General features: G+C 39.9%; 4 protein-coding genes across 7 annotated transcripts; 1 reads left to right on the forward strand and 3 right to left on the reverse strand.

Moving 5' to 3' along the window:
• Positions 1-689: 689 nt before the first annotated feature.
• On the reverse strand, positions 690-2,690 carry LOC137595806 (urocortin-3-like). Of its 3 annotated transcripts, none has more exons than XM_068316123.1 (2): positions 2,519-2,690; positions 690-2,026 (listed from the first exon to the last, which is right to left on the reverse strand). In XM_068316123.1, exon 2 carries the CDS (start codon positions 2,012-2,014, stop codon positions 1,658-1,660), a length of 357 nt encoding a protein of 118 aa, XP_068172224.1. In that variant the 5' UTR covers positions 2,015-2,026; positions 2,519-2,690; the 3' UTR covers positions 690-1,657. The 3 variants fall into 3 exon arrangements, with proteins under 3 accessions (XP_068172224.1, XP_068172222.1, XP_068172223.1); XM_068316121.1 differs by having other exon boundaries at positions 691-2,026; positions 2,472-2,690; XM_068316122.1 differs by having other exon boundaries at positions 691-2,029; positions 2,472-2,690.
• Positions 2,691-7,177: 4,487 nt separating this feature from the next.
• uqcrc1 (ubiquinol-cytochrome c reductase core protein 1) lies at positions 7,178-12,884 on the reverse strand. The gene is made up of 13 exons (XM_068315217.1): positions 12,767-12,884; positions 11,228-11,368; positions 11,003-11,089; positions 10,530-10,659; positions 10,007-10,205; positions 9,781-9,860; positions 9,574-9,689; positions 9,076-9,219; positions 8,433-8,593; positions 8,201-8,286; positions 7,973-8,061; positions 7,763-7,838; positions 7,178-7,669 (listed from the first exon to the last, which is right to left on the reverse strand). Exons 1-13 carry the CDS (start codon positions 12,827-12,829, stop codon positions 7,605-7,607), a joined length of 1,437 nt encoding a protein of 478 aa, XP_068171318.1. The 5' UTR covers positions 12,830-12,884; the 3' UTR covers positions 7,178-7,604.
• Positions 12,885-15,397: 2,513 nt separating this feature from the next.
• Positions 15,398-17,640, forward strand: hmces (5-hydroxymethylcytosine binding, ES cell specific). 2 transcript variants are annotated; one of them, XM_068315207.1, is made up of 7 exons: positions 15,398-15,531; positions 15,667-15,860; positions 16,007-16,150; positions 16,251-16,475; positions 16,798-16,952; positions 17,023-17,215; positions 17,318-17,640. In XM_068315207.1, the coding sequence occupies exons 2-7, from the start codon at positions 15,672-15,674 to the stop codon at positions 17,486-17,488; spliced, it is 1,077 nt and encodes a 358-aa protein (XP_068171308.1). In that variant the 5' UTR covers positions 15,398-15,531; positions 15,667-15,671; the 3' UTR covers positions 17,489-17,640. The 2 variants fall into 2 exon arrangements, with proteins under 2 accessions (XP_068171308.1, XP_068171309.1); XM_068315208.1 differs by having other exon boundaries at positions 15,406-15,531; positions 15,638-15,860.
• A 50-nt stretch (positions 17,641-17,690) lies between these two features.
• rab7a (RAB7a, member RAS oncogene family) lies at positions 17,691-23,712 on the reverse strand. Its single transcript, XM_068315209.1, has 6 exons — positions 23,360-23,712; positions 21,943-22,005; positions 21,635-21,761; positions 19,517-19,735; positions 19,288-19,416; positions 17,691-19,156 (listed from the first exon to the last, which is right to left on the reverse strand). Exons 2-6 carry the CDS (start codon positions 21,993-21,995, stop codon positions 19,061-19,063), a joined length of 624 nt encoding a protein of 207 aa, XP_068171310.1. The 5' UTR covers positions 21,996-22,005; positions 23,360-23,712; the 3' UTR covers positions 17,691-19,060.
• Positions 23,713-25,092: the final 1,380 nt, after the last annotated feature.

Here is a 25,092-nt window from a genome sequence, read left to right on the forward strand (position 1 = left end):
AAAATGACCAAGTTTAATTTCATAGAGTAACAATGACGCCACCATGTGGGGACACGACCAACTGCAGTTTGGACCCAACAGGTGAGAAAAACTGTTTTAGAATTACTAAAACACTGGAACTATTAGTAAGGTTATGAAATTGATGACAAATTAAATCCCATTGTGTTTCTTTAAACACTAGCTGTTAGAGAAATTGAGTCATTTAAATTGTGAAAAAATGTAATATAGTAGAGTCCAAACATATAGTTGAATAAAAAATTTTTTATAGAATTTGAATAAAACATTGGAAATAACTCGGAAACAAGTTTTCCTGTTTTTTTTTTTAATGCAAATTTGCATTTTCAGTGGCATCTCAGGCTGGAATGCAGTTGTCAAGGAGAATATGTGAAACTACTTCAAACCCAAACAGAAGGCTAAATAAAGACTGTGGTTTGTCACTGCGCTGTTACATAAAACAGATTAGCCTCCAGTTACATGTTTTTGTGATAACTGTGATACGTACTTCTCTTTCCAGAGGTCCACAGCTGCATTGTGGGAAACAAGGGGAAGACAAGGCCTTACAAGTGGATTTTGAATATGTAGCATGAATTCCTGTGTTTAGTTTGCGTGATTCTGTGATTGCCATACAAAGGAAACTGTTCAGCCGCAAAACATAATTGTTACAATATTTTCCTGACAATGTTGGCATCTTTATGAACATATGCTAGCTAGTTAACAAAAAAATACTAATATCTGAACAGCTGGAGAGCATTTGTGACTCATGATTAATCTTAATTATCAGCCTTATTGCCTTTAAACTGTGACAGAACTGAAGTTTCTGCAGCTTGTAGTGCATTTCGCGTCATGATTGTCGTAAAACAGAACAAACACATACGCAAATCGGATTAGCAGTTTATTTTACTCTGCTGCCTCACATTTCATGCTCATTGCAGGAGAGCAGATGAATCATACGTCAGATGTTAGTCTAATGTAGAGGAGATAATGCATCAGACTCTAACTAGTTATGGCCTTTTATCAACCATATCAACGATCTGCCTATGTGTTTGTGTACTGAAAGGGTCTCCTTTTCTTTTCAGGGGTCAATATCCTGCCTATGTTATTGTCCTGTTATCACACATCAAACCTTGCTTTGGTGACGCAGGCTTCTTCTACTCAGACGCATTCATTTGTGCTTTATGGGTTGCTGATGCTTGAAATCTTGTATCATCACTAAGCTTCATAATACTGCAGAATGAAATTAATTACACTTGGAGAAACACGAGTATCTTATTGGATTTAATTGAACATTTTCTTTGACTTCAATAATAGACATGCAGATACAGGACACAGATTTCAGAACCTTATCACAGTTTCTGACCCATGGATGAAGAACCTTCCAGACAAAAGATCAATTTGCAATTTTGCATTTCTGTTTTACGTTATTCTGTGTAATTACATTTGTTACTCCATTGAATTGAAGAGTTTGAGTGTAATCATTTGAAACAGCTGTAAAAATAAAGCATTTCTAAACTCTAAGGGACAGATGATGAACACAATGGTTGTTTTCATCTGAATTAACATTATTCCTAAGCAGGTGCAAGTGCTACAATGTAAGAGGAGAACCCCTCTTTGAGCTTTTGTCCATTGGAGCCCTGAGGGCCCCCAGGGGTCTTGACTCCTATTTCCTCTTGCCTATTCGTGCCATCAGTTCTGCATTGGCTGCTGCTTTGGTCCTCATGTCCTGGTTCTTTGCCAGGTCTATGAGGACACTGAGGATGCTGGTGGGAACATCGAGGGACAGGGCGAAACGGGATCCATGCTGGCCTCTTTTTGGCACCTGCGCTCGCCGTAGGACAGTGTGATACTCCGATTTGAGTAACGAGTTCAACGCACCAGTTCGCTTTAGTATGTCGATAACCATTACGTTTCTTTGTGCTTCTTCATCAAGTTTAGCCAGGGCAGGACTGGACCTCTGGCTCTGGACACACCAAGGCAGCAGCAGAGCCAGGAAGAAACACAAACGCACACTTCTCATGGTGGTGAGTGTCTGCTGGGAGAGAAATACACATTACCCAATGGGTTTAAATTATCTAAATGGGAATGGTCATCTCGGAATGCATCCGCAATTTTTTTCTTTGCAATAATAGGACAGAAGAAACCATAATCAGTCATTCAGTCCCTCTGTTGTCATGAATTAATGAAAAATACGAGACAGAGAAAATATATGGTTCATTGCAGCAGTGAAATTAAAATCAAATCATTTTGTACATTGAATGTAATATCAATCACCTGGAGCATTCAAGTATAATTTACATTTAAGGAGCTCCTGCCAATGCAAAAGATATTTTAGAAACTTTTTCTACACATAATTATCTACAAGATTTTGCCAACTCTTCCTAGAAATAATCAAAATAATCAAACAATGTTGTCTAACACCTGTCTGAAAACCCTGGACAATAATCAAGTGCCATAAACACCCCAGTCATACTTACTCTGTCACCACTGCAAGTAGTTGGTAACTTGACAAAAGGCACACTACCTCTGGCTGACAGCAGGCTTCAAATCTCTCGTCTTTGACGCTTAAATATCCTGTGATGGCGTATCAACCGTATCCCACGCAGCTACCAGAGGAGCGACCTTTGCAGCATGCAGTTAAATGTTGAACTGGACTTGTGCCTCCTCTTACAAGACTTCGTCTTCATCCACGTCAGTCCTCCCCTCTCTGTCTCTTGCATCTCTATTCCCCATCACCCTCCCCTCATTTCATCTCATTTCCTCTACGCTCATTGCCGTCCTCCTCATTCTAAAAATAACACCATGGTAATCACAATAGTTTGCCTTTGAATTGGATGGTTGCTCTAGTCTGCAGGCAAAACAGGACTAATAACCACAAAAAGTGAAGAACTATTTGCTAACAATGTATTAGGAGTGCTGTTTCAATCACCCATGCAGACTGTGTGACCAGAGTAGTTCCATGACTAACGAGACATTGATGAGACCGTCAGCAAAGGGGAAATAGTTGTGGCTAACTTAGACCATTCCAGACCAAAACAGCAAAGGCAAGGGCAGTTCTTCATGAACGAGCAGGTCCACATTCTTCCTCATTACTGCAATAGTGATCAAGATCCACACCAAAACCAACCACCATATCTGTATTAACAACACTGCCCTAGAAGAGGTAGAAGCTTTACCTACCTAGGCAATGTGGTGGACACAACCGGAGGTACCGATGCTGACATAGGCAGCAGAATTAACAAGGTTAAAGTGGTGTTTAACATGCTCAGAAAGATCTGGAGCTCAAAGAACATCTCCATCAACACCAGATTGCATATCTTTAACTCTAATGTGAAACAGGTCCCTGTGACCCGCTACGGCGGATACAGTGGCGGTACATGAAAATGAATGAATGAATGAATGAATGAATGAATGAATGAATGAATGAATGAATGAATGAATGAATGAATGAATGAATGAAACAGGTGATGCTGTTTGGATCAGAGATATGGAATACCATTAAACTCACAACGCAAAGGATGCTAACTTTTATCAACCCGTGCCTAAGAAGAATCCTTCACATCTGGTGGAAAGACAAAGTAACCAATGGGACCTGTGGAAAAGAACAAACCAGGATCCCATTGGCATACAAATCCGAAAGAGAAAGTGAAGTTGGATCAGCCATACCCTCAGAAAACCTGCAACAAACATTGCCCTCTGAAATGGAACCCCCGAGAGAAAAGGAGTTGAGGTTGCCCCAGGAACAGTTGGAGAAGAAGTGTTGAAGCAGAAATGGCAGAGAGTGGGCTCAATCTTGGGAGACTTTGAAAGGACAGCTACAAACTGAGTGAAATGGAGAGCGTTTGTCAACGGCCTTTGCACCCTAGAGGAGCAAAGGGCTTAAGTTAGTAAGTCACTGCAATAGTGAGGAAATTATACAGAGAGCAACCCAACTAAATGTGGTGGCATCAGTTAGAGTTTAGGGAAGCAATTGTTTGTTTGTTTTTAAATTGTTTTTACGTGTTCCTTGATTACTGAAATAGAGTAAAAGGGACTGCAAATTTGTTCTGTGGCTTGGAAGCAGCGTTATCCAATAATCATTATGGGCTCTTTCAATGTCATTTACTTCAATAAGATTTTGAGTAGTGACAGCGATCACAGCTATCTACACCTCTTGTGTGGCATCTTGTGTTTCCATGTGCTGGACAGCGTCTATTACTATTGATAAAGAGAACTAACTGTATGGGTATGTAATCTTTCTATTTACAGAACACAGTGGAGGGGAATGGTAGAAAGATGAGCAATCATAACAAAAAGGTCTCTGGAGAACAACAAAGAGTAAAAGGCTGCCAGGCACAAGAGATAGGGTCTACCTTGTTTCCTGAATCACCTCCGGTCCAGCCCATCAAGGAATAATCCTCATCTGAATAATGAATATTACTAGCAGCCTGTTTACAATAGTTGTTCCCTCGAGGGCCCTCAAGACAATGAGTCATCTCAGTTAAATTCAGATAAACAAACACAGGTCACACAGATGTCATCAAGATCAAATAAAGATATCCGGGGTTGTATACCAGTACCATAATAATCTCACATAAAGCATGACGCAGGACCACATATGACTCTTAAGATGATGTCATCTCTTTGATTCAAGATACAACATGTTCATCACAACAGGTCCTGTTTTTTCATCCTACTGATGTGGATGCTTGATTCAAGAAACTCAGTCAGAGCATCTCAACACAATTACTGTAATAAGTGGCATTAATCTGATTGGTCTGCACACTGAGGTTTGCAATACAGCTCAATTGTAATTCTAATTAATCACGTAGAAATTATTTGTATACTGTACTTTAAGAACAAATAGCATGTGACTCAGTAGGTGACTGTCAGGGAAATTCTTCCCGCTAATTCTTGAAGAACGTCCAGTTGCTAATTCTCTGAAGAATTACGGATGATAGATCATTTATGTTTGGTACATATACAATAATAATACAAAAACACAGTACACTTCTGACAATACTCTGACAAATATAACAGCATCTGATCTGATACACTGTAGCCATTCAAACCCATCCCAACAACAGATTTTCAATGCATTGTCAATGCATTGAAACTTGCTGTATAAGCAACCCTCCACCGATAAAATACATTTGTAAACACACTTTCTTCCCCCATAGGCGCACTGTTCCCCATAACTTTAGCACAAACTTTTTCTCACATGACTCACGTGCATAAAACAGAGACTACTCATTCAATTCAATATATACGGTAATTAGAATACAACTGAGATGCACCTGAACATAAAACCAAATTAAGGTTATTATTGTGCTTACATGATGGATTTTCTTAAACCTGTGTTTGTTTGGTCATTTTCACTAGCCTGTCAGATCACCCATTGACCACTAAAACTGTGTCACCTGCTGAATGGAGCGCTTGGGTGCCAAACGTCATCAGTCACGTGGTTTCTCCACGTTTGAAGCAGGATCTGGAGCAGTGCTTCACATGGGAACATTAAAAAAAACTTTTAGTGATGGGACAGTTGTGAAGAAGTGCTTAAACGCTGTTTTTGAGACATTAACTTAGGGAAAACAAAGATGAGGTGTGAAAAAATCAATCAAATCCCGATGTACACTTCAACAGCAACCAGAAAATCAGAAATATCAACAGCTTGATGCAGCTTTTCAGAGAGCACCATGCATATCTGCGGCCATTGATGAGTCTACAGATGTTACTGGTAATGTCCAGCTTTTGTGTGTGTCAGGTCCCTTCACAAAGACAAGGAGCTCTTTGCTGGGTGTAAACACCACTAACACACACAAGAGGAGAGGACATGTATGCAGCAATAACATGCTGACAAAGAGGGGCATAGATCTGAAGCGGGTGGTCTCTGTCACCACAGATGACAGAGACCACCACCATCTCTTTTTCCACCACCTTGTCACGGTGGGATAAGAGAGGGAGGCTGTGCCAAATAGTGGGAGCTTTCCAAAACTGTCAAGGTGTGCTCTGTGCGCACCTTGTGTACAAGTATGCACAAGTGATTTACTGGCAGGCCATATCCCTCTTTCTCTCATGTTTACATTTTTCCCCTGAAAGAGCCAGTTTTTATTTATGCTTTCTGAAGATATTAATGTTTTTTTACTTGAAGTGTAGGCCTTCAGTTCTTTGGGCCGGGATGTCTTTAATTTACGAGAAAAAAGATTATTCAGCTGTTTTTGCACTTTATTTTTGATTGTGAGGTTTGTGTGTTCTTCAATCTAACATAAAGGCTTGAAATTTATTTGCCTGGTTCTACTTTTATTTATGGTGAGGTAAAAGAGAGAGCTGTGCACTCACTTTAACATATCCTGCATTGAAAATTGATAATAAATGATAATGTGGACATAGGGGCCGGCTATAAGACACAAACTCGACTTGGGTTCGGACCCTTTACTAAGAGGAAATTTTTATAACCAGACCTCCATGACTTTTAATTGAATACCCCTGAACTAGAGTGTGCTCTCAATTTCCCTTCAGGGATCATAGAAGAAAAAAAATCAAATGAAGTGCATCCTTGCATCTAAGATTACACAGAACTACAACAGGAAACATTGACTGCTGATTGAGGATAGACAATAACCTCTCATTAAACACAAGGGCCTCATGTATTTCCCATCATAGAATAAAAATGACCTTAGTTCATGTGTACCTTAAGTTAGAGAAAACATTTGAACAAAGTAATGAAAATGGGAATGTCCCTTAAAAAGTAAAATTAAGAAAAAGTGGGGAATGAGAAATGTCTATTATTTGAAATTTCATTGAATTCTGTCAATCCTTCTTTTCAGATGTGGATAGACCATTCCAACCATCACAGAAACTACAGATAAGCGGCTGAAGATTAATGAGGATGAATACAAATTTAAACACCTCTAAAATTTTCTCATTTAGACAATTAACAGTATTAATTTGAAACAAAATTGGTAGAAATCTACTGAGGCGTGGAAAATTCCCATCTAAACACGAAAGTGAGACAAACACAGGATCTGTGTCTTACAGTTCTTTATTTCAATCAGGATGAGGACTTCTATTATGTACAATAGAGGACAAAAACAAATTATAAATATACTCTTGATTTTTATTTGCTTTTATTCAGCACTGGCTCTATCCTGTCCAAAAGAGGATGTTTTCTTTTTTTTTCCACCTGCCCTCTTCTCGCTTGTACCCGATGGTGAGGATGAGCTGTGTATAATGAAGTGGCAACAGATTTATCATTTCAACAGACTTGATTCCTTCTTTACAGCTAAACATGAGTACTGGGTGGATTAAACAAAGCAGCCAGAAAAAAGAAAGATACTGGATGGATGCCTGTGCTGTTGAGTAAATGTGAGGACAGACCCATTTCTTGTAATCATACTGACATGAAACAGCAGCAATAACATGCCCTAAATCAGAATATGTCTAGTGAGCCGCCATGTAAAACAGCAGCACACCAGCTGAATAAGACCTAATATCAGTTATATCAGAGATAAGACCTATTTAATCTGCTATTTCATCTCAAAATGACTGCTCTGAAAAAAACATCTGTCTTTAGGTGTTTGTGGTCAAAGGTAAGGATCAAACATGGAACGCTTCCAGCAACACATTCTAAATTAAAACCTCAGCCAGTACATGGCACTGCGCAGTCTGTTGTAGTCAGGGAGCTGTTCAATGGGACCTGTTGGACAGATGCAGGAAGAATAGATTAGAGAAAATGACTTCTACTAGGCCAGGACCAAAACCACAAAAAATAAAACAAAAAAAAACCTACCGACAGCTGCCACAGCAGGACACTTGTCATACAAATATTTGGAGCACACATCATGCACCATCTTGGGAGTCACAGCCTGAAAGGAGGGATTGAGGTACGTCAGAACAAACTCAAAGGCTTCGGAGTTTTAGCAGCCCAGCTTTCCACAATTCATCTCTGTATGTTCATCTGTATAAACAGTCTAGAGCAGAATTCTTTGAGTGAACTCACATTGATTCGAGCGTCCCACTCTGACAGAGGAATACGCCGGCCGTAGCTCAGGATGTGTCTGCCTATGTCATCACAAATTGGTGTTGTTCCTGAAAGAATCACGTGAAAACAAAAGTTTCATTTCAGTCACTATCTTATGTGGTCCTCAATGTAATTGAAATACAAAAATGGATTAGAATAATGTGGTTTATATGAACACAACATATGTGTGTAATAACAGACATGTACCATTGAGCTGGCCACACAGGCTGGCCTTGAGAATATTCTTGCCCCTGGTTACATCGCTCTCTGTGACTGTAGTACACAGGTTCATCCTGCCACGAGCAGAAAGAGGAGGAAATTAGATGACAAAACACACTCGCTCGCTCGCGCACGCACGCGCGCACACACACACACACGTCCAATAACTAAAGATGACATAATACTGCATATGTGTCCCTGTCCTGGAGCAGTTACTGACCAGGCATTCTGGGACCAGTGCATCATGTCTTCAATGTTGTTCCCGTCAGTCACGAAGTGGATGCCCAAAAGGCCAGTGTCACTGTAGGAGGAGTGAAAGGCCTGGAAGCTGTGGCACAGGTTCTCCTCTGCTGCCCGGCGAGCCAGGGGGCTGCTTAGATTCTACAGGACAGAATGGATGCTGATTGTCTTAAGGTCACAATGAAGGCCATGTCACTATTACGCCAACACTTGTAATGGAGTAAGGCTAACCTGCTACAAGAGCATAACAATAAAGCAACACTATATACTAAAAAAATATGATAAACTACAATCTCTTTTTTCACTATTGTTTTCAAAATTTCAATTTAATTTCTTCTTTTTCTTTTCAGGAACACAAACTCCAAGACTAAACCTATTTCGGTAGGTGCTTGCTATGTATTTCAGGTCTTGTTCCTCCCGACAGGTCCAGGGTCAGGTGTAAGATCTCTGACACAGGTTTTCAGTTGAGGTTGCTAATCTACCCCTCAGTAATTACCAAGTCTTGAACTACCACAACTGGGCAAAACTCTGCTAACAGTGAAACTGCAAATACAAACTGACATTAAAAGACACTGGTTGCACCTTTTCCATCATTGGCTATTTTTATTTCACATTTCACCAACCTTTCCACCACCATAGGTGAGGTCAAAGCTGCCGATGATGGAGTTGGCTACCATGAGTGGAACAATGTCTGGACTGGAAACACTAGCACCCTCTACTGCAATGGCAATGTGTGCCAGAGGTAAATCATCGTCACGCACACAGACCTGAAGACAGGCAGAAAAAGACAAGAACAAAAAATTGTTTATCATATGGGTGAAAATAATTTGTTATGTGGGAGATACACTGGATAGTTAATGCTGCTTTGCCTCCAGCACCAAAAACTCTTGTTTATTATATACTTCTGATAAGTGGATGATGCTCTCACAACCTATGCCACAACCCCCAAAGGTGCAGTACTGAACCATACAGCTTTAATTGTGCTCTATCACAACATGGACCCTGGTTTTTATGTTGGAGATAAGAAAAAAAACTTCTGCAGTAGAATTAGACATCATGTTGATAAAAAGCTGACAAAACAAAGAAAAATACACCTATAAAATATTCTCAGAACAACTCACCTCACTGCCTGTAAATCTGCAAGGTGGCAGCAAGGGGACAGCATCTCCCTCATACTCATTAGACAAGCCAGCGAAGTGAGTGTGGGCCAAACTGACCAGCTCCTCGTGGTTCACACCTACAAAGGCAACATGTCAAATTTAACCCAAGACAGTCTAGAAAAAGTAGAACAGGTAACCAGTGTGTCTCCTCAGTATGATGGGGCCTACCTCCAGCAGCAGCCAGCACCATACGGGTAGCTTTGTAGTGGCTGCTGATGTATTCCACCAGGTCCTGGCGAGTCAGAGTCCTGTGACAGTTAGACTGAATTAATAACTTAAACGGTGGATCGGATAATGATGTGTTATTACACCAATGTGACATCAGTTTCATTAAAACAATTATGCAATTGTAACTAAAATATTTTAATGTGTATGAGCATGCACTTCCTCCTGCCTGGCATTGTCGGAGGGTCCCAGGACACTGTGTCCCAGAGATGTGCCCTGGAAGGCTGTGGCATGCAGCAGATCCAGGCAGACATCCTGGAGGTTGCCCTGGACTTCCTCCAGCTCACGCAGCACCACATGCCTCTGCTGCTCAATCTCTGCCTCATTCAGAGAGCAGCTGTGCACCACCTCTGACAGCAACTCCACAGCTAGCAACACAACAGGAACAGGTACAGATTGTCTATCAGATATGTTAACATATTAATGACTTAGATTCATCTCATAGATAGATCTGTCTTTACTAATCCATTGGAGGATATGCCTTTGTCAACGCAACTTGCATACATAAATTACAGCCGACTAACACAGGTATATGCAGATGTGAGTATTTGTAATAATATAAGTGCATACACATACAGTACATACATATGAAATGGGTCTTTTTTTCACAACACAGTTCCTTAAAACTGATGTTAATTTAAGATATTTAGGAGAGTCATTAGTTTCTACTGGTTGTAAAAAGGTCATTTTACCTTTGGGGACATCTTTGGCCAGGGTCTTCATGTAGTATGCGGTATGCTCCCTGGAGGTGTATGCACTCAGGTGAGCACCCATAGATTCCACTTGTTCCTCCAGGGCTGTCTGAGGATGCTTCTTGGTTCCCTGAGGGGGGGTTAAGAGGAAATAAACAGCAGAAATTGTGTAATGGAATGGTTTACCTCACAGGGGTTAAGGGCATTGGAGAATTGTGTAAACACATTTGGTTCAAATATAGGTTTTTTTAGTTACACCACAGTAAATGAATAACTACCAATTCCAAATACCTTAAACCTTCTTTGATTTAATGTTTTAATTTAAGTTTATTACTTTCTTCCATGTGTTCCTACAGTATTGTGCCATCCTGTTTTATATTCAAGTTTATTTCTTAGACCTCAAGGATACATGCAGACTGAATCACATCTTTTAGTTGTTAAGAGGAAAACACATTAAATCTAGTCATGTCTACCTTGAAAGCCATGTGCTCCAGAAGGAAACTTGCTCCATTGTTCTTGTCACTCTCATGGCGACTGCCAGCACCAATCCACACTCCAACCTAGGAAAGAAAATACCTAAAACTAAAAGTATCTGCTTGAACTAAAAATAATTTATCACTGGATGAGAATGAAATGACAATTCTGTTGAACAATAACACAATGGTTTATAAACAGACCCTCTATTAATGTGCTCTTACAGTGCATGTGGCATGTCCGGTATCCTCAGATGCAATCCTCAATCCATTTTCCAGGGAAGAGAGACGAGTTTCTGGGGCTCCCGCCAGGCTCTGGGCATAGCTGACTGAGGCCTGTCCACGTCTCAGAGACAGCAGGATGGGCTACAGAAACACCAACAAAAAGTAGAACACACATTAAAAATTGTAGAAAAAAAGGATGTTCTCTTCAAGACATGCAAATAATAGAAAAATTATCAAGTGATGGTCGAGCAATGAGCAGCCATGAAGCAGCACCCTAAGAACAGTTTGCGGGGTTCAGTGCCTTGCTGAAAGACACCTCAGCAGTGCTCAATGGGTGAACTGCCACCTCTGCAGTTACCACTCCATATACTCCGATCCCCAAGACAAGTCCTTGTGCACCAAACTACTGCCACTAATTGTCAGCAATTTCCATTTTTAGATCATAACATCTCATTCATGGCATACTTCAAAGTTATATTTTTAATAGTTTTACATTTTTACACAGATTATATATACACATACAATTTAAGATGGTGCCTGATTATAACAAATGCATACAGATCACGGTGTGTGTTTATTCAAGGGTTTTTACGTTTTTCCAGCCTTGTTTCACGCGTTATCATAAATGATTTGTCTATATGAGGTTGTGATAGTCATAAAGCACACATCATGACAATGGTACTGCAAGTAAAACCTCAACTGAAAAATATTTTCTTGGCAATATCAAAGTAAATCTTCACTACCATGATTGCATTGTTTACTTCAGATCTGCCACTTCAATACCATTTAAATCTTTTTAACTATTTCAATTATTTAGAAACATGTTTATTACAAGTAGAGTCGTCAATAAATCTGTTTCCTCATGGCGGTGGATCTGGATCCACTTTTCATCGACATAAATCTTCATACCTTTCGCAGTGAAATGCATGAAATCCATTGAAGTGCTTCTGAGTCTATCATCTCAGCGACACATTAACGGAAGCACCATGTCATAACATACCTTAATGTCTCCCCACACGCAAAGATCATGCTTGATAGTGCAGCATAACAACTTGTACATGACAATGGAATCATACTCATACACGCTTCTTGTCGTCCCGCTGAAGGAAACGACCTGCATTCGAACCGATGATTGTCAAAATCACAGGATTGTCGGCGTCTTTCAAAAAGGAACCGGGCTAGCGCTGCTAGCTTAAAGTCCTAGCTGGGGCAAGTAAGGGCAAATGACGACCAACCATACAGCTGCTGACCTTGTGACTGGCCATACATAACCAAAACGATTACCTACTCAGTGTATATCATGCGTATATAAAGTTATCTTTGTGCATCTTTGGTTGTTAGAAGCGGTGTTTCCTTGTTTGATAGGTGACCTTGCGTTCCCGGTTAGCAAATAAATGCTAAACGTCTTCTTCTCCTTGTGCGGACTTCGCTAGCTATCAAGTGATATCATGCGTAGATGTCTTATTTTACATAAAGCTCTTTGTATATACACAACGTTCTGCTTAGCATCCATTCATTAGACTCATTAACTACACTTACACTTCGGTTTTTAACAAGGGCTCGACCCACGGAGCTCCCGACTCGACAAACGGACGCCGCCATTTCTCACTGCAGTTGCAGGACTAAAGGGAGTCGATGCTGGTCACGTGGCTCTCTTCTTCTTCGTGTGGAGTGTGGAGGCACCATGCTAAACTGGGTATCATCGCCATCTAGTGTTCATTTTCTGTAATTGAGCATTTTTACCGTTACCAAAATATCAAATGTAAATTGGAAATCTACACATTTTGACGCTCATTGGACAACAAACACTGCATACAAGTAAATAGGGACTAAGCAAAATGCTGAAATTTTTTTATTATTTTTTGATTTTAAAATTACTAAACAAAAAACATAAGTGTTGCTTGGGTAAGTGATTCTCTTCTTTCTTCACCATAGCTACTGCGTTATGTCCAGAAGGTGGAGAAAGGAAAGAACATAAATTAATCAAAAAACCACAAACCACAGCAATCCTGTTTTAAATTAGATAAGATTAAACTAAATTAAATTAAATTAAATTAAATTAAATTAAATTAAATTGATTCGATTCGATTCGATTCGATTCGATTCGATTCGATTCGATTAGGATTAGATTAAGAAAGAACCCATTAAATGTTGGAGTGGATATGGATTAAGAAACAGACTTTAACTCTGAACAATAGGAACTTTTTCAACATTTCTATTATACATATCTACCTGACAGATTCTGATGAAATTTGTTAGAAGGGTCAGACCTGAAGCTTGAAAGCGCCCTTTATATGGAGAGAATAAAGGGGTGAATTCAGGAATTTATTTAACTAATGCGAACAATGTCATAGAAGTCTTTTTGACCAACTTTGTGGGTGACCCTGGTATTTATAGTTCTCAATTTCTTAGACATTGCTGAGCTCAGAGGGCAGCATTCTCATGGTGCATCCATTTGTCTATTATTATATTGTAACAAGTTTTTTTTTTCCCATTCATTCATTCATCGTCTAGCAGCTTTTATTCGCTGTAGTGGGTTGAGGGAGCTGGAGTTTATCCCAGCCGGATTGGGGCTTGAAGCGGGTTGAACTCCGGGTGCGACACCAATGCACCGCGGAGCCACACAGAGACCAAGCACGCACGCACACATGCGTAAGTGTTTGACAGCGCTACCCACTGCGCCACTATGCCGCCACTATTATTTTGTAATATGTAAATCTTGTCTCTAAGGTGTAACTTCCTGTAACATGATGGTGGTCTCCCTAATTATAATAAAATATTTCCACAAGAAATACTTCTTTCAATCAAACAAATAGCACCTACATCAACGGATAATATTCTGGTCTAAGGAATGTCCAAAAGATGAGAGGCGCGCGCTGTTGCATAAAATCAAATTAACATCAAATAATGAAAATAATAATGAACTGTAGTCTGACATAGAACTTAGCAATCATGTTGAGTGTAATATGAAACAGGTAATTAAATTCGTTCATAGACTTTCAGACTGAAGGGGCATAAGATCTTCCACAGCTTTACTTTTGAAAGTTCTTTGGGCCTGTAGCCACTGTTCTGTAACATGTCACACTTAATCTGATATTGAGCAGATTTTCAAACAACTCTGGTCTTCTCTTCTATAAAAAGTTAATGAGACTCTGTCCCAAAGGTCAGAAGAATGGATTCCAGGGTCATTGGCTGGCATGTCTAACACTTTCAATTGGCACAGACACTATACGAGGAAGAAGAGGAGGTGATCGGACTCCACAGACGGTGTTTTCAGGATGAGTTGTCTGCAGTAGATGCTGCATTTCATTAAGAACCATTTCTTTCTCCTTGGCGAGGCCGTGGTGTCTTGGTGCTGAATAGTTGGAGAACTTCAGAGGAAATGGTAGGGAGGAACTTTTAATATTGAGGCCCTGAACAGGTAGATAGACTCGTATATACAGCACTACTGCTGCTAAAAGTGGCATCTATATGGGGGACATCTCCATTACAATCTTCTTTTCCTTTCGGCTTTTCCCTTCAGGGGTCGCCACATCGAATCGATCTTCTGCATCCTCTTCTCTCACACCAACTACCTTCATGTCCTCTTTCACTACATCCATAAACCTCCTGTTTGGTCTTCCTCTAGGCCTCCTGCCTGGCAGTTCAAAACTCAGCATCCTTCTACCAATATATTCACTATCTCTCCTCTGGACATGTCCAAACCATCTCAGTCTGGCCTCTCTGACTTTATCTCCAAAACCTCTAACATGTTCAGTCTCTGATGTACTCATTCCTGATCCTATCTATCCTGGTCACTCCCAAAGGGATCCTCAGCATTTCTGCTGCCTCCAGCTCTGTCTCCTCTCTTTTCCTCATTGCCACTGTCTCTAAACCAAACAACATCGCTGGTCTCACCACGGTTTTGTACACCTACATCTCCATCACAATGACTTTTTTATTATACACTATAACCTGGAGACGTAGGAAAGCATTTTTAAACCATGTGATGCATGACCTGAAAGCAAATTCTCTTCATATAGCACTTTAAGACAATGTGGGCACCATAGCCATTCATAATTACATAGCTTTGAAGTTTAATGTCTATATGTCCACACCTTATTGTTTAGTAAAGAAGTTCACTGCAGCCGCGGCAGGGCGGGAAATAGCGACACCCACGTGACCCAGATACAGGAAGTGACTGAGCAGCTCTGTTTACATGCGGGCTGAGGAGAGCTGCCCAGGCAAATGTCCCACATCGTGACGACATCCATACTTACAAGTCCTACCGACACAGTCTTCACCTGAGTAGCAACCAACAACAGGTAAAAAACGTTTATAATCATTTCCTTTATATTCAATGAAGAAAAAAACGTTTTGCTTATATAACTTCAGCTACTATGCTAACATAGTTTAAGTTTCTACGTACAGTAACCTAGCTTAAACCACCTACCTCGAAGGTCTCATGTGTGGAAGAACTGCGTGTACTCTCGCTCCTGACGAGGTAAGCCGAGCCTGCTCGTACAGAAACCGTGGAGGTCAACGGAGGCAGCCCCGGTGGAGGGATGGAGATGCTAACAAATATCAACCCTCTTACAACAAGAGCCCCCAGACAATGAGTCCCGTCTTGGTGTCTCAGAGACATTTTGATAAGGTAAGAATAAGTGTACTTTTATGTATTTACAATATTACATAAACAACTATCACTAGACACTATTTGTAATATTTTGTCACTATTCCACTTGATTACATGCTGTTTAGGTGCTCATGCTTGTCTGTTTGATCCTTGTTTGTTTGCAGAATGCACCAATGGATGACTGTGTGTTGGCATCAATGCGTTGGGGTCTGGTGCCTTCCTGGTTCAAGGAAAGTGACCCAAAAAAGATGCAATACAGCACCAGCAACTGCCGCAGTGACAACATTTTGGAGAAGAAAACTTACAAGGTGCGTATGCTTTGAAGGAAAGGGTTGGCTAGGGTGCTGCGTATATACTGTATAGTTTACTTTGACCTCTGTTAATGGTGTTTCATTTGTTTCCCTAAAGGACCCACTGGCTAAAGGACAGCGTTGTGTCATCCTGGCTGAAGGTTTTTATGAGTGGAAGAGGCAAGGCAAAGACAAACAGCCCTTCTTCATATACTTCCCCCAGACTCAGGCACCAAGTCATGAGAAAACAGAGGATCAAGATGATCCCAAAACCTCAGCTGGTAATAAAGTGACTTCAGAGGCTGCGTGCCTTCAAGAAGAGGCCCATCCTGACTCAACAGCGGTTTGTATTGGGTTTCTGTACCATTTTCAGCACCATTCTTTCATTCAGATCTGAGGGAGAGGATACTGGATATTTACAATACATCTGGCGGAAATTACCACAGCTGAAAATATTCTTGGTGGGAGAGGCGCCAAAACAAAACTGTGCATGTGTACACCTGGTGACCGTCTGCAGTTTTCATACCACGTACAAATTCACTTTTTGAGTGCCAAGCAATGAAGCACATATTTAAAATCATACTCCCAAAATCAGAAAATGCGAAAATGTTGCCGTTGCCCATTATTCGTGTTTAAATACTGTATATTCAACATTCCATTTCAAGGAAGGAGGGGAACCTGAGGAGTGGACTGGATGGAGGTTGCTGACTATAGCTGGACTGTTTGACTGCTGGACACCTCCAGGCGGTGGAGAAACCCTTTATACGTACAGCGTAATCACGGTTAACGCCTCCTCCAAACTGCAAAGCATTCACGATAGGTGAGGATAATTTAAGTAGTTTTAAGTTTGTGCCAATATAAAACTGTAAATTAGTGTCATGGTGTCTTAGGATGCCTGCGATCCTGGATGGTGAGGAAGAAGTGAGAAGATGGCTTAATTTTGGCGAGGTAAAGTCTCAAGATGCCTTGAAATTGCTCCAGCCCAAAGACATTTTGACTTTTCATCCAGTCTCTTCACTTGTGAACAACTCACGCAACAACTCTCCAGAATGTCTTCAGCCAGTGGATCCTAGCGTCAAAAAGGTATCAGATTTACTGGAGTATTGTAATGGGCATAGTAGCAAAAAAAAATTTATTTAGTGGAAAATAATGTTTAAGCTGACAAATGTGGCCCTTGATCCCTAGGAACCAAAGACCACCGCCAGCAGTAAGATGATGATGAACTGGCTGAATAGCGGTGTAGCATCAAAGAGGAAGGAGCCAGACACTTGTGAAACTGAAAAGCAGCAGTGCAAGTCCACAGGAGCGCTTCAGCAGTGGCTGGAGGGAGCTCACAAAAAACAGAAAACCACCTGAACATATGACCTGGGAATGAAAAGTCTGGATGGGCTTTGAAGACCATTTAGATCTTGTTTCACTTTACTTGGATATAAGGATGGTTTTTTTTTCTTGTATTAGCAACTGTTACCTGTAAAATATATTTCATATTAATAAATGTAATAACCACAGTGTGCTTTATTCAAGAATTTTAATACCCATATTACTTGAAAATACACGTTGAAACCATGTAGATGTTATGCATTTAACATAATATGCCAATTATTACCCAACATTTTTCTTCTTTCAAGGTTACAGTATTTATGCTATCTTTTAATCTATAATGCATTTCAGAGTTTTAACATAATATGAACAGTTAAAGATCTGATCGGTTTAAAGAAATGTCAAGCACTTAAATCGTTTGCCAACATGAGCAACTGTCAGATATGGAGATTTACAACACATCTATTTGCAGTCCCCATACAATGACAGTGAATTGCAAATATTTAAGGTGTTGTGATAGTTGACAGTAAAAAGATATGTACTAACTAATAGTACATTTTAAACTTACATCTATCCTCTCCAGGGACTATCAAGTAGGATGACATTTCTTGATTTGGTTCATTCCCACATCAAATGTACCACAGAGAAGTGATTACAAGAGGAATCTTCTCCACATTAAAGAAAAAAAATTAAGTTAGGTACAGCATTACCATCAAGGAGCCTTGTCCGGATTCACACAATGTCCTCAACATGATCTAAGATTGCTTTTAGTGTGGCTCCAAAATGAAATGTCTGAACAAGTCTTGTTATTGTGGATGATGCTAAGTGCTCCCCCTAAGAAAAACCTTTGTACACACTTGTTGACTTGTTGAACTGGATTTCCAATTTTGTGCCAATTAACAAGAATCAGCAGGCAGCATATTAACCCACACATGCACGTTCACACAACTGACTGCATGAGATAAAGTGAACCCATGAAAGTTGTTTAAGAGTGAAACAAACTTCAGCTACAATGAAATTTGGTAAAAATAGAGGGGCAGAGCTTCCTCTTTTCATGCAGCAGTGGTGGGCCGTAAAAGGGATAAGACAACCTACACTGCCAAAGAGAGAGATTAAAAAAAGGTCTTTTTTTTTTTAAACTTATCAACACAAACATGTATAGAGATAATGCTGTGAATTACCACCTAAAGTATCCAAATGAAAGCAACTTGAACCAAAACTGGGTGGGAATGCAGCAACACAGATGAAACAAAAAAACTAGTTTAGCCCGAACCACCACCACCATGAAGAAGCACATGGGTGGGGGGTGGGGGGGAGAAACACTGAAGTAATAAGAATACAGGCAAATTTCATATTTCTTTATGGTGTTCTTTGGGCTAGGACATTCGTTTTATAGAAAATTTGTGTTTTGTTTTATACATAGGGATGTGAGTGCAGCGTGTATGTGTGTGTGTGTGTGTGTGTGTAGTAGAATACTCTCTGAGTGGGATGCTGCTTATATGTTGGGCATTAAGGATTAACACAGTGGGCCATGGGGATGGGGATATATAGACAAGGCAAGACAGAGTAGTGAGGGTGTTGACAACCCCCCGAAGATCCTCAGCATCCTCAGCAGCTACAGGTCTCCGCTGACGGCTTGGCTCGCTCGTTCCTGTCGAGCTTAATTGGCTCTGGGAACTCATTGTACAGCTCCACTTCGGTCTCCTGAAACCAGAGAGTACAGATGGGTAAGAGCCTACGTCCCTCAGGTTTCACGGAAATAAGAGAAATAAACAGCACAGCCTCAGAGAATGAGTCAGATTTTCGGACGAGCATTTTTCAGTCGAGTCTGTTACTTGTTTAAGGGCGTTGCGTGCAATAGTCTGGAAGGCCTGCTCCACATTGATTGCCTCCTTGGCACTGGTTTCAAAATATGGGATGTTGTTCTTGCTCTGACACCAAGCCTGTGCTCGTTTGGTTGTTACCTGAATCATAAAGGTGTGGATTTTTAAACGTCATGTAAATACAACTTCAGATTTCATCAATCACAAAAAAAGAAAGAAAAAAAAGATCATCTGAACTCACTTGTCTGTTCTCCAGGTCAATCTTGTTGCCCAGCACCACAAAAGGGAAATTTTCTGGGTCTCGTGGGCTGGCCTGGATCAAAAACTCGTCCCTCCAGCTGTCTAGAGTCTTGAAGGTGTTGGGTGCTGTCACATCAAACACCAGGACACAGCAATCTGCTCCGCGATAGAATGCTACTCCTAACGACTGGAACCTCTCCTGACCTGCTGTGTCCCAAATCTGAGAAGCAGAGAAATTTGATTACTGAATTCACTAACATCAAAGTGATTCTGTAACTATATTAGTTAAATGGATCAAATCGTGAGATCTTTTGAATGTATCAGTTTGAATGTTAATGTGAACCACAGAATTATCTGAACAGCTGTTCTTGAATTTTGAAAGAAAATGACTACACTAATTAGCAGATGTGTTAACCATTAGTTGTTTTCCAACTTGCCTGTTTCAAATGTTAACAGAACAGCACTAGCCAGCACTTTGAAGGAAAATACAGCATCAAAGTCAAGTCATACTGGCCCCGTTCAGACTGCAGGCATATCACATTTTCTTCCATATCTGATTTTTAGGGATGACTGTTCACACGGTTTTTACCAAATGTCCAAATGCATTCTGGATTTGTTTAGACTGTGCCACATTATCATTCGATCTGACTGGTTGCCGTAGCAACAACTTAGGGGCGAAGTCATCTTTCAGTGAGCATAATGTCTGAGGTCATATAGTTGCGATGGCGGCAAAAACGACGACGACAACAACGACGAATATGAAGTTTTGTTACCCTCGTGTATTGGTGGTATCACTGTCTGGTAGAGGTGGGGAAAACACACACACATCAGACACTGTCAACTTCTTCCATTTTTAGCGCTCCGTATTGTGCGACACTCTTCCTTATGGTGCCTTGCTCTCGCGTCGCGGATATGCTGTCACGGTCCGCCATATCTTATCTAAGTGTTTGGATTGGAGCTGTTCAAACTGAAGATGCATCTGTCCCTATCCGACACCAAACTACCTCCCGAATGTAGTTTCAGTCCGTCCCGTAAAAATCATGTGGAATGGGACATTTCAGACTATAAACGAGATTTGCGATATCAATCTGGACGGGCTAAAAATCAGATATAGGCGACTAGTCTGAACAAGGCCTCTGTCTCCCTGCCATACATGTGTCGACAAAAAAATAACTGAAATCAAAGGAAGCCAAGCTGACCAGCTTCTCAACCTTGTGAAGTCACGTAGTTCTGGTTTCTAAACTCAACCATAACATTATATATACCTTAAAACAGTAGCTTATGACTAAATTTAAATACACTTCCACATCCTCCAAAGCTTAGTAATAAAAAAAAAAATTGCCTGTACTGATCCTTAAAGATTATTAAAATTAAATGAAATATGTAACTGAGTGACTGGCTATTAACATACATTTGAAGTTTAGTTTTCAGTGGATACATTTTTAGACAGGCATTGGTTCTATACTGTAAACAGTAAAAATGTGCGCAACAAGGGCAAGAAGATCAACTTTCTTTTTTGTCTATTTTTATGTGATTGAAGGACAAGTTGTTTTGTTTTTAAAAATGACCATATTCTCTTATGCCATTCCTGTTCTCTACATTTTTATTCAATACATTGAGTGCAGCTTTCGTTGAAAATCAAATAGGCACATATTATTCATGAAAAGAGACAGAACTGCAATGAAGCTCTGCAGTTCTCTCTTGCCAAAATGTGCCTGGTGGAATTACAAGCACAGTCTATAATATCCATAATCAGCCTTTAAATGCGAGGTAGCTTTGCAAATTAGAGTCAAGATGATTTTCCTTCCTCAACACCTTTGACAACTGCTGCTCCACAGAATACACTTCCATCTATACCTCAAATTGAAGGCAGCAACTCTGTTCCCAGATTTGTGTTCACCGTGTTGATTGACAGCTAATGTTTTCTTTTTTTGTATCACCTCCATGGGAAAAAATTAAACAGTCATGGATTGACAGTACTAATCAAACGATATGCAGGACAATTGTGTAAGAAGTAAGTTGTTTCCATGGAAAAATTTATAAAGCTTTGGTGGAAGTATAAATTGAAAAAGACACTTCACAGGTCAATGTGACATTCTGGTATTATTTTCTCAAGTACCTGCATTGTGACAAGTCTGTCATCCACCATGACTTCTTTCGTCAGGAAATCCGCACCTATTGTGGCTTTGTACTGGTTACTGAACTTCTTATTCACATACTGGTTCATCAGTGAGGTCTTGCCAACTCTAGGATATATATCATAAGACAACATTTAAGGTCAGAAAGCCAACAATGAATTGATCAGAAAACACAAAACCGGCATCTTTAGAAGACCAAATGTGTTTTGATCAGACAGAATTCATTATTCTAAAGTTTTTTTTTTTTGTAATGAAGTTATTACCCATAGCTGGATCAACAATCACTCACCCAGAGTCTCCAAGAATGATGACTTTGAGTAGTACTTTCTTCCTTGAAGTCATTATTCCTCAGCTGTAGAGATGATAATGTAGATTAGAAAGGAGAAGAAAAGTCCAACTGGAAGCACACCAAAGACGGAAATGCTCAAACAACACAGGTACAGCTAAGCCCCAATGATGAATCCTTGATGTGGGTAAAAACGCTTTATTGGAAGATGATATTAAAGCTGTGTGTCTAGGAATTAAAGGTTTTGACCAGGTGGAGGAATTTGTGCATGAGCACAAGTGTGCGCCCGTATACACACGTAAATACACATGTACAGACACATACACACGCAGAGACACAGTGTTATCTTCATTACATGTTTGTCACCATAGCTGGTTGTTTATAATTCACTGTAAGATAGAGAATGTGATATAGATGATGGTGAGACACTTCATACAAATAATTCAATAAAGAGGAAGAGAAATTAACACAAATTCACGTTCAAAAGTCATAACCACAAATAAAGTCTATCAATATGCATCCATATTGCAGTACTAGTTAAAGTTGGATCACATGCCAGGTATAATTACTACTAAAATCCAGGGGTTATCAAACCCATTCATTTTAAAACCTGTGCAAGCCATCATCAAGCATGTCGAACCCTGACTGAGCGTGCTTTGTAATAGTACCACTGTCATGAACAAAGTCCAAACCAGTGGGCTTTAAAACCATTAGTCCTTACGAGTCACACCATGGAGAACTGAAAAAGATGTGAGGATATGGCATAGGTTTTCACAACACATCGTTGTAAATTATACTTAATGTAAATGAATCAATGCTATCGCAAAAAAAAAAAATCTGGCATACAGTTATTGGTGCGGCTCTCATAATCTGCACCCCATGACACTGTGTCAGGGACTGGTCACATGGTTTAAAACACAGGACTAACGGAACCATGACTTGGCACGCATGATTAGCACAGTACATTATGTATTTGGATTCAATATATATACACCAGTACACTACATTGTTTCTTTCTATTTAGGTATCAATATTAACATTTTATTAAACGTAACACAACAATATCAGTTTGCTGTCGTGAACGACTAAAATTGAGTGAAACACATTGCAAAAGGTTAGCAAAGGTAGAATAAACAATACGTTAACCGATATAACATAAGCAAATGAAACAAAATAATGTAAAAAACGGTTGAGAAGCTGTTTCAATCTACAACATAGAGCCCCTTTACAATAACCTCAAGACTGACGTTTGGCAAGTCGCGTTCAACAAGCAATTACCAAGTGAGTAGCACTTCTTCATTTAAGCTAACGTTTAGATAGCTAAGCAACATTTTAATAAGACTTGGAATGCAGTCAACTACAGCTTTATTATTAACATATATTGTACAAAATATAATAATTAAAGTTACCAAAAACCAACCTGGACGTTGATCTTGTGGTATTAAATATTAAAAGTGGACTTTTCCTCCGCCTCGTCTGGAAGCGCTAGCTAACGCGCAGGCTAGCTAACAGGCTAAGCTCGTATAAATGTCTGTCGAAGAGAAAACAAAATGTTTGAAGGGACGACAGCTAAATTGTCTCCGTTAGCTAGCCTCGCAGCTAACTCTACTTAACAATATCAGCACTGCCACTGTTGACGTATATCTCCCTTTACAAAATACAAGCGATTTGGTACAATACACGGTCTCGTCTTCTTCCCTTTGACGCTCGCTTTTCCGACAAACAACCGTGCTAGCTGCTAGCCGTGCTACGCTCACTTCCTCCAAAACAAGCTGTGTCGGTGAAGGCACACGTCACGCGCTGGACACGCCCTGTTCCACGGGACCTGAGCTATGTCACAACAACACAGATGTCCCAAATTACATTAGGATTTAGAGTCCATTCAGAGGGTTATATCACAGAGCATGCACTGCATATGCTAAACAATTATGACTTTCTATCCGAATTACTACTCTATCCGAATTACTACTCTTCTGAATTACTATTCAGAAGAGTAGTAATTCGGATAGAAAGAATGGTGTAATTTCACACCATTCTTTCTGGTGTGAAATTAAAAACAAATATACATATACAGTGTACAACAACAACAACAACAACAAAAACAATAATAATAATAATAATAATAATAATAATAATAATAATAATAATAATAATAATGGAATTCTTTATTCATCCCCGTAGGGAAAATTCGTTTTCCACTCTAGTTAATTTTCAGACACGTACTAGTACACGTGCACACACACATACACATGGGCGTGTGTGTGTGTGTGTGTGTGTGTGTGTGTGTGTGTGTGTGTGTGTGTGTGTGTGTGTATGTGTGTGTGTGTGTGTGTGTGTGTGTATACAGTATATGTACGTGTGTGAAAATTAAATATACTGTATGTGTGTGTGTGTGTGTGTGTGTGTGTGTGTGTGTGTGTGTGTGTGTGTGTGTGTGTGTGTGTGTGTGTGTGTGTGTGTGTGTGTGTGTGTGTGTGTGTGTGTGTGTGTGTGGACCACACATGCATATGCTTGAACAATTGAATAACCACTGTATTATTGTGGACCGTTTCAAAATATCTCTTCATATACAGTCTATATTGGGAGATCATATGATTATGGCATAAGAAACACATTTTACGTCCATCATAAAGGGCAAGTCCAACTTATATTTCATTTAATATGTTATTGGTACTAAAATTTGTCCATGACTTAATTCACATGGCATAATTACCGTTACATATAGGACAATTGTCCTTTATCAAATGAGAATTTGACCTCATAAAGTAAAGAGACATGAGGTATGGCACACACTAACTTTCATAGAACATTATGAAATTTAAATTGAAAATGTTTTTCTTCCCATCCCAAATACTCCAAGTGTGTTGCGGTGGTATGTGGCACCAGGTTTTGTTTTGTTTTGGTTTTTACAAATGGTGAGCCTTGCTTTGTAAAGAAAAAAAAAAAGTGCATAAATCAAAGGAGTGGAGAAGGAAGGATAAGGCTAAAGGGAGTAGAAATTGTGAATGTGGAAAACTTTAAATATTTGGGGTCAACGGTCCAAATCAATAGTGAGTGTGGTAAGGAGGTGATGGATGCAAGCAGGCTGGAATCAGTGAAGGAATGTAACAAGTGTCTTATGTGTCACAAGAGTCTCTGCTAGAATGAAGAGCA

This window comes from Antennarius striatus, chromosome 5 (genome assembly GCF_040054535.1).
Source record: "Antennarius striatus isolate MH-2024 chromosome 5, ASM4005453v1, whole genome shotgun sequence".
In the NCBI taxonomy this organism is placed as follows: domain Eukaryota; kingdom Metazoa; phylum Chordata; class Actinopteri; order Lophiiformes; family Antennariidae; genus Antennarius; species Antennarius striatus.